Source organism: Myotis davidii, unplaced genomic scaffold (assembly GCF_000327345.1).
Source record: "Myotis davidii unplaced genomic scaffold, ASM32734v1 scaffold729, whole genome shotgun sequence".
Classification (NCBI taxonomy): domain Eukaryota; kingdom Metazoa; phylum Chordata; class Mammalia; order Chiroptera; family Vespertilionidae; genus Myotis; species Myotis davidii.
The window spans coordinates 221,711-231,725 of record NW_006299713.1 but is presented as its reverse complement, the minus strand read 5'-3'; the positions used below and the strand labels follow the sequence as shown (position 1 = coordinate 231,725).

At 42.3% G+C, this 10,015-nt stretch overlaps 1 protein-coding gene across 1 annotated transcript in view; it reads right to left on the bottom strand.

Moving 5' to 3' along the window:
* Nucleotides 1-4,318: 4,318 nt before the first annotated feature.
* The window catches only part of LOC102772547 (zinc finger protein 883), an 82,918-nt gene continuing 77,221 nt past the window's right edge, over nucleotides 4,319-10,015 (bottom strand). Inside the window, exons 2-3 of the mRNA XM_006775798.2 lie at nucleotides 8,064-8,187; nucleotides 4,319-6,785 (exon numbers count right to left, since the gene is read on the bottom strand). Of these exons, the coding sequence (XP_006775861.1) occupies nucleotides 4,813-6,785; nucleotides 8,064-8,187 (2,097 nt within the window). The 3' untranslated portion in view covers nucleotides 4,319-4,812. The remainder of the gene's footprint in view (nucleotides 6,786-8,063; nucleotides 8,188-10,015) is intronic.

Here is a 10,015-nt window from a genome sequence, read left to right as displayed (position 1 = left end):
CACTTGCAGCCCAGGAGAGGACCACGTGGCTCAGCAGCCAACACTCTCCTGCTGGGCAGATAGGGAATCAGCCTCTGCAGAGAGAGCTCCTCTCCCTCCCTGGGCAGGGCAATGGCTGAAACACTTCATTACAGTGGACGAGGTTGGCCCTGCCTGGGTCACATGTTTTCTTGCACATGCTGACTCCCAGAGCATTACCCGCAGGGAACTTATGCAGCAGAGCCTGCTCCACTTCCCACTAACCATGGCTCCAAAGAACAGAGCGGCCACCAGGCTTCACTGGGACTAGAGAGGGCCTCAGAGCCACACACATGGCCCAGCACCAACTCTCCCTGGCAACTGCCCTGGGTTTTTTTCTGCCCACACCCACCTGCCCAGCAGCCACTGCTGCTCCCAGGCTTGACACCTGAGAGGAATCTGGGCTTCTCAACCCCCTGAATCCAAATTAGCTCAGGCTCAACCACTGGCTGGAAGGGGCAGAGACCACAAGGAGCATGTCCAGGCCCAGAGCTTTTCCCAGCCCCTCAGGTTTTAGCCTTAGGGAGCACAAGTGTCATCGTCCCCTGTGAGTGTGCAGTTCAGCACCAGTCCCTAACAGCCACACTGACAGCAAGAGCACCTCCCCTCCTGTTCTCCCCCTCACTGTGTGCTCTGTCCTTAAGGGAAGCCTGGCTGCTCTTTCATCACTGGGTATCTCATCTGTGCTGATGTTTACATGTTCTAACTAACTGGATGAGAAAAACACTAAGACCTTGATTTGAGAGTGAGAAAAATTTGGAGAGAAACATCGATTTGTCGTTCCACTAATTTGTACATTCATTGTTTGATTCTTCTATGTGCCCTGACCCAGAATGCACCTTGTAACCTAGGTGTTATTGAGATGATACTCTGAGTTACTTTATCAGAGCCCCAAATATCTGTAGTTTTACGAAAAATCACCTGAGAATAGATAGATACAATGACCATCATGATTACAAATAGTAATGGAAGGCTAGAATAGGATACATGGCTTTCCTAAGTGTTTTTTTTTAATATGGATATATTTGAAATAAGGTGGTACAACAGTGGATTATATTCTTGATGAGTAATTTTTTATGCTGAGGAAGCCCTGAAAAAGGCAGGAGGAATTTAGTTTAAGAGATGCAGACAAGTATGGAAACATCAAACAAATATGTAAATACCTGATATAGTTTGGTGGGTGTCACTCAGTGTTTTGAGTGTTGACATATAAACCAGGAGGTCATGGTTCCATTCCTGGCCATGGAATGTTCTCAGGCTGCAGGCTCCATAGGACATTTTCAAACATATTCACCGTGGGAGAGCGCAGTATTCAGAACCTCACAGCCGCCCAGCCAGTGTGGCTCAGTGGTTGAGCATCGCCTGATGAACCAGGAGGTCCAGTTCCCGGTCAGGGCACAGGCCCTCGTTGTGGTCTCCATCCCCAGTGGGGGGCATGCAGGAGGCAGCCGATCCATGATTCCCTCTCATCATGGATGTTTCTATCTCTCTCTCCCTCTCCCTTCCTCTGTGAAAGCAATAAAAATATATTTTAAAATATACATATATATTTTAATGTATGTTTTAAAACAATTATACTTAAAGTTTAAGACTAGCCACTTCCTTATTATTTACCATTTTATTATGAATGTTCTTGAGCATATTTGTACCTACTGTGTCAGTAAGTTGGAAATAAAATATAACGATTTGCTACTGAAATATATTTTCATGTCCATGTTCAGTGCCATCATTTTAGCAGACTGAAACTAACCATGATAACGGTATTTACAATAGGAAAATTAATAAAGATTAGAACTTAGACTCTTCACTTAATGTATGACTGGATGCTTAGACTTAAAAAAGTGTTGTAGAATGTTAACAATGCAAATTAAACCTGTAAGTATATGGTACAAGTGAGTTTAAATTGTACATAGAATAAAATTGTGAAAAAAATTTCCATTCCAATATTCAAAACCTATGGTTGCATAGAGCAAAGAAGTCACTTGAGACACTGAGGGATGAGTGAACTTCAAACAGGTCTTAAATTATGCACTGTTCTCCTATTGGTTAGAATAATAAATTCATTTTAAAAATTGGTAAAAGATTCTGAGCAGACATTTTAATGAATATGATAAAGGCAGTGTAAATACATGTATAAAAAAATGCTCACCAGCAAAAATTCTTAGGTAAATTGAATTAAAACAAAAGTGAGTTAATACTCTACTCATTTACGGTGTTAGTATTTAAAAAGATTAACCGGGGCATGTGCTGACATGGTTGCAGAAGTACTGGAATTTTCAATACTGTGGGTGGGTAGGTGTGAAGGCAAAGGGAATGGCCATTTTAGATCACAGTTCCACATATATTACAATGTGAAACATTCACCTACACATCAACAGTTTGATAAGTAAAAAATATCTATATAGAGAAGTGAACACAAATATTCCCAACAGATTTATTTATAATACCCCAAACATGGAATTAACCAAAATCATAGATCAATAGATAAAGTGGTAATTCACAGAACACAATACTACGCAGCAATAAAATAATTAACTATTCACATCAGCATTAGTGTTGAATCTCAAAGTAACAGTGTAGCATGAAGGAGACCAATATTTGTTAAAGAGTACACACCTTCTAGTGCCTTTAAAAGTATGAAAAATATGAGCTAATATGTTGTAATGGAAGGAAAATCAATGCCTCTATGGAGGGCTGGGGAAGGCAGAGAGATTATAAAAGGGCAAGAGGCAAATATGGGGTGTGTGAAAATCAGGTTTAGAGCTGTTGGTATGGCACAAAATAATAATAATACAAGAACATACTGTGACCTCACCAGTGTTCTCAGTTGGTTGGGCATTATCTCTGACCCTTCAAGTTCACTAGATCCATTTCAGATCCTTGAACCCCGGTAGGGGGTGTGCAGAAGGTAGCAAATCTCTCTCATACATATGTTTCTCTTTCTCCCTCCCTTCCTATCTCCTGAAAAGAATCAATAAAAATGTTTTAAAAATAAACTCTCTATTTTGGGTGCTCACACCTGTAACCTATTTTTGCTCCACTGTGTATAATGTTGATAGATAAGTTTGTTTCGTGTGCAACAGTTTCACAGCTTTATATGTACATCAAAGTTCACCAAATAGAACACGTAAGAAAACTGCAGTTTTTGCATGTCAGTTCTCATATTGTAGGAGGAATAGCTTTGCCTCAGTGGCAGCAAATATCAGCAAGCAGTAAAGACTTTTGCCAGCAGAATCAACAGGGATGCTGACTGGTTACAAAATATACAACTTAGGATTGACTACAAGATTATCCTTCCTCTACCTTTTAGATCCTGTCTATTGAGCATAAACCTTGAAGTGAACACCCTAGAGGGGCCAGCAGAAACACCACCACCACAAGATTATTTGCTCTACCAATGACTTCAGCCACAAGAAAGTTATGCAGGTTCTGAGAATGTCTGTACACAAACATCCCACAAGTCACAGGCCCTGGAAAATTTGTGGAAAACATTCAAAAGAGGCGTTTTTTTAACCAATTTACTGCAGTCTCTCTCAATTGCTATTGATTGAAGCAGTGCTTCTGTTCTAATTGTGGTTGCACCTAATTCTCAGATTCTTACTACAAATGACACCAGTTTATGAAATTTAGTACATCATGATATACAGATTATTGCTGAGACTTATGTCATACACACTGTGAATGGAGAATATAATTCATATTGTTCACAGAAGCACAACAAAGTGAACTTTGACTTCACCATTAATAGAGGTACCAGGCTGCAATATAGAACCATAAAGTTCTGCAGTCTTGCTTTTAAGACTTTGGGCAGAAATGGAAAATAAGCAAATAATGGCCAAAGAGTGATTTTCTGCCATCATGATGTCCCTTCAGAAGTAATGAAAGGTTGGGATCCCCACAATATCTCTTCACCTCTACCTGCTGACAGATCACAAGTGTGCTTTCAATTCACCCCAGGCAGAGAATAGAACCAATAAATTAAAGTTACAAATGCAAAAAGCACCTTTAGAAAAAGATCATAAACCAGAGCCATATACAGCAAGTGGTTTGCATGTTGGTGAATAACTGCCTGAAAAAATTCATCACAGCACAATGTGAGAAGCACAATGTACCAGAAAGGCATAGCGTACCGATTCTCAACCTGTGGGTTGCGACCCCTTTGGGGGTCGAACGACCCTTTCACAGGAGTTGCCTAGGACCATCGGAAAACACATATATAATTACATATTGTTTTTGTGGTTAATCACTATGCTTTAATTATGTTCAATTTGTAACAATGAAATTGGGGGTCACCACAACATGAGGAACTATATTAAAGGGTTGCAGCATTAGGAAGGTTGAGAACCACTGGCATAGTGCATCTTAGGATGGTGTTCTGGGGGAAACAATGGTTAGGTCCATTCCTTAGAGACAAAGGAGTGATGATCCTAAAACCTCGGAATTCTCATCATGACCTCAAACAGAAGTAAGAATACAGAATTCATTTTTCTGAGCACACAGGAGTTCCCACAATCAGTACACACACATAGCTTTTCTCCAGCATGAATGTTCTGATGTTGAATGAGGGTAGAGAACTAAATAAATGACTTCCCCCCAGAGGCACACACTGTTCAGGTGAACCAGGTGGTAAAAGTGAATTACTTTCAGCCACATATACTCACAGTGACATCAATTAGGTAGTAGGCCTGGGTAGGATAGCAAGTGCAATGCAACACTTTAAAGGCTCACTTATAGCTGAAACTTAGGAGGAATCTAGTATAGTGTATGTTCTGATAAAAAGGGGTCTAATATCAGCTAAATGGGTCTGTAGGAATCTCCTTCAGTGTTGTAAAACTGAGAGAGAAAATATGTCATTCCCTGCATATTGGAGGCTTTTTCTGCAGTGTGAAGGCTTACGTGTCTAACCAGGCTATATTTCTGACTAAAACATTTCCCACATTCACTACACTCATAAGGTTTTTCACCACTGTGAACTCCCTTGTGTCGAGTGAGGTTACTGCTTTTACTGAAGGACTTCCCACAATCAGAACACTCATAGGGCTTTTCTCCAGTGTGGACTCTGTTGTGTTCATTGAGGTTAGACCTTCTTTGGAAGGCCATCCCACAATTGCTACACTCGTACGGATTTTCTCCATTATGAACTTTGTGGTGTTGAATGAGGATATCACTGTGTGTAAATGACTTCCCACAGTCACTACACTTATATGGCTTTACACCAGTGTGAACTCTCTTGTGGATAAGGAGGCTATTATTGCGGGTAAAAGATTTCCCACATTCACTACACTCATAAGGTTTTGCACCACTGTGAATACTCTGGTGTCGAGTGAGGTTACTGCTTTTACTGAAGGACTTCCCACAATCAGAACACTCATAGGGCTTTCCTCCACTATGAACTCTCTGATGTTGAGTGAGGGTACTGCTATGCCTAAAGGACTTCCGACATTTACGACACTCATATGGCTTTTCTCCAGTGTGAACTGTCTTGTGGATAAGAAGGTGATTACTGCAGGTAAAACATTTCCCACATTCACTACACTCATAAGGTTTACCACTGTGAACTCTCTTGTGTCGAGTGAGGTTACTGCTTTTACTGAAGGTCTTCCCACAATCAGAACACTCATAGGGCTTTTCTCCAGTGTGGACTCTGCTGTGTTCATTGAAGTTAGACCTTTTTTTGAAGGACTTCCCACAATCGCTACACTCATACAGATTTCCTCCATTGTGAACTCTGTGGTGTTGAATGAGGGTATAACTGTGTGTAAATGACTTCCCACAGTCACTACACTTATATGGCTTTACACCAGTGTGAACTCTCTTGTGGATAAGGAGGTTATTATTGCGGGTAAAAGATTTCCCACATTCACTACACTCATAAGGTTTTGCACCAGTGTGAACTCTCTTGTGGATAAGGAGGTTATTATTGCGGGTAAAAGATTTCCCACATTCACTACACTCATAAGGTTTTTCTCTAGTGTGAATTCTCTGGTGTTGAGCAATGGTACTGCTTTGATTGAAGGACTTCCTGCAATCATGACACTCGTATAGCCTTTCTCCAGTGTGGCCTTTGTGTCGTTGAATGAGTTTGGACTTTAGGATGAACTTCCCACGATCACTACACTCATATGGCTTTTCTGCACTGTGAACTCTCCTATGACGAATGAGGTTAAAGATTTCTCTAAAAGCTTTCCCACAGTTGTTACACTCACAATTCACTTCTCTGGAGCAGACACCCTGATGTTGAACAACTTTCTGATTGTGGCTGGCAGCTTTTTTACATTCTCCCCACTCGTCATGACTTCTTCCACTGAGAAATTCCTGTGGAATCTCACTACCACTGTGTAGCTCCCCAGTGGTAAAAGTGGCCTGGTGCTGGAGAATGTCTGAGAAGGCTGGCAAGTCTTCCCCAACCTCCCTAATGGTTGAAGGCAGCCATGTTAAGTAAAAGCTGCACTGGGACACAAATGAGGCCCTGTCCATATCTTCTTTCCAGGGCTTCTCTCCACTGGCATCTCTCTGTTGCTGGTGAGGGTTTGCACTGAAACTGAAGTCTCTTGCACATGTGTCAGTGAAGAAGGCTTTCTGCTCAAAGTATGCTGCTTGTAACTCAGTCAGGTTCAAAATATCTTTTAACACTGAGAAACAGCACTTACAAAGATGGGTCTTCTGGGTTGCTGGAGCTGTCTTAAAAGCCCTGACTTGTGACTTTCCTGGTACATATTCACTCTGCTCACAACTGGCCTCCTCATCATCCATTTTATGCCAACAACCTGAAAATAGTAAAATGGTGAGGAAATGAATACTGTGGTGACAGATGGAAGTTCCTTTAGAAAACTGTATTGCACATAACACGTTGGTTCCATACAACCGTCTGACAATAAAAGATCTGTAGGAAGGATTTATAAGATGCTGCCATGAATGTCTGGGCTATGGAAGATCACAAAACAAGGAAGACCTCAAACGAAATATGACACACACATGGCAAGCACCACATGGAAGAGAAGCAGGACTGTCAGCTCATTCTTCTACTAACAGTGTTCAGCAAGGCTTGTCTGCTGGTGACATGCGCAAGCTGTGCTGAAATATGGTTGTCTTATTCCAAATAATATTTAATAACTTAGTAGCTGGTGTTCGAGAACTACTTAAGCATGTATGTGCATCTCATAACACATGTGCAGGTCAATGTTGGAGAATACTGCAGATGGAGCAATCCAGACGAACAGGCGATGGAAAAAGGCCACAAAGGTGAAGGTAATCAAAAGCCAGGAAGTTACAGATGAACTGACAAGTCAGCAAAGTGCTAAGTATGGGAAAGAAAAGGTAGAAATCTGCTGTTGCCCACTGTACTTGCATCTAATCACTGTTGGAAATGAGCAGGTGCTTGGTATCATCTAAACACCACCATTACATCATATCTAGCCGACAATTGCAACTCAGCTGGGCCAGGCCTCTTCTGAGACCATCCTCTGAAAAAAACAGGGTTCTCCCTGCACATTCTTCTCTACAAATACGTACAACATAAATATTCCAAGTATTAATGAAAGACCACAGAGATGAGCATCCAGCACTGGCCTAGAGCAATCTGGCTTACAATAGTATTTATAGAAGGTAATATTACAAACAAGAACTGAGGTGTGATCTTGTAAGAAGAGCTCAAGGTTCATGTAAGTAAAGACCATAACCTGGCACAGGCAGTCACCAAGGACCTTTGGCTAGAGGAAGGAGGTAGAAATGGAAGCCATGGATCTGGATATAGTCCCCCTGCAAGGGAGAGGAACAGCAGGTGGGACCCATTAAGCTGTCTCTAAGACTCCTGACTCCCAGACACATCCTACCCTTTCTGAGGCAATTAGTGTTAGGGATGTTTGTGGAGTCTATCACTCAGGGCTCTGACTAGATCTCACCCATGAAAGCCACAGCACATTTGACATGACAATGGGGGAAATAAGCAGAGCCCATGGTCTGCTGTAGGAGAGAAAAAGCTACATCTGAGGAATAAAGGAAGAGAGGACATCACCTCAGACACTGGGAAAATGTGAAGAACTTACCTACAGATGATACAAGTGCAAAAACATCCAGCATCACATCGCAGTAGAGAAGTCTCTGAGGCTCATCAAGGAGCCCCCATTCCTCCTGAGAGAAGACAATGGCCACGTCCTCAAAGTTCATATCCTGTCATAATGGGGACAGTACAGCCCATGATTAGATTCATTCCTAAGATTCGAACTCTGTCATACTCCCCACCCTCAATATCTATCAGCTCTCTCAACTTCACACACCAGAGAAGATACCAGGCCTTCATCCCATAAAATTCACTGTCTTCTTATATTCCTACTGATATTTTGTCTTCCCACAATAAAGGCAGTTGAACAGATAGAAGATAACTGAGCTCTGGGATTCACATGTACGCCCTGCTGCATATAGTTCTTTGAACAACACTCTTCTCACCTCACACAGCTTCATTCCCAGAGGCACAACTTCAAAAGTAATACAAATTTGTCCCAGCAAGGATGGGTTGTTTCCTAATTCCCTTATTTTCCAAAATTATAGATTAACACCTCCATAATCCATTTCTCTCTTACCCTTCTCACTTACCCATGTCAGTGGAGAGTTTACAGCATGGGTAACAATGATGTATGCTATCTCATTCCTATCAACCAGTGTATTTGCCCCCAACAACAAAAGGCAGGTGGGTACATAAATGGCATCTAATCTCTGTACCTGGCAGGTAGCACCAAAACACCCCTCTTTTCAGGCAATAAAAGCTAAAATTTTCCTTATTTTATCATCAAGACACCACCAGATATGGACTCTCCCTTCAACTCACTCTTATGTCAATGTCAGGGCACTCTGGCCATGAATTCACACTCCCTCTCCAAGTGCATATCACTCATTGTACCACATCTCTCTCACACCTGCACTCCTACATTTCCGGCCCCCAAAGTCATCTCCTTGCCCTCTTACTTATTACTCAGCATGTGTGGTCCAGAGACTGCTTGCCAAATTCCAAGAGGACCAAGTTTTGCCCAGATACTGATAATCCACACTCATAGAGGCAGCCTTGAGTCCTGCTATGAAGGCCTCATTTCCTATTTTTTCCTTCAACCTCATCTATTAAGAACCACAATTAGATCTCAGATATCCACAGCCCACCTCCCCTGATGCTGCACTTGATGTCCCTTTACCAGTCACAGCCAACATCCCTCCATGAACCTTCACTCAAGTCCCAGCTCTGATGGCCCTCTGCATCATGCCCAGCGAGTCTCACAGATGACCACTCAAGCCTGTAAGCCAGTGGTTCTCAACCTTCCTAATGCCGCGACCCTTTAATACAGTTCCTCATGTTGTGGTGACCCCCCAATTTCATTGTTACAAATTGAACATAATTAGAGCATAGTGATTAATCACAAAAACAGTATGTAATTATATATGTGTTTTCCGATGGTCTTAGGCGACCCCTGTGAAAGGGTTGTTCAACCCCAAAAGGGGTGTCGACCCACAGGATGAGAACCACTGCGCTAAGCTAATCCACAAGACTGACTGTAACTCCCCACAGCCAGGCCATACCAAGGGTCACAACAAAATCCTGTAAGTGTTTAGAGAAGTTAATATGTACCAGCCCTAGTTTCATCTCATTTGAATTATTGTTCTGCCTCCAGTTCATCTCACATCCACTCATCTTTTAAAGGCCTTGGCCACTGCAAAACCATTATCCCCGAACTCTACATGACAACTTCTGTCCCTATGCTGTGTTGTGACATCCGCCTTCCACAAACAGGGGCCCCAGCATTAAAACCAATCCGTAGGCTCACACTGTCCCTTCTGAGCTATTACTACATTATCATCCTGACCATGATTCCCTGAATTAAAGTGATCTACAGTCCTGGCTGATATCTCTCAGTTGGTTGAGCATTGACCCCATGCACTGAGAGGTCGCAGGTACCAGTACTGGTCAGGCTGGATCACCAGCAGGTGTCATGCAGGAGGAAACTGATCCTTG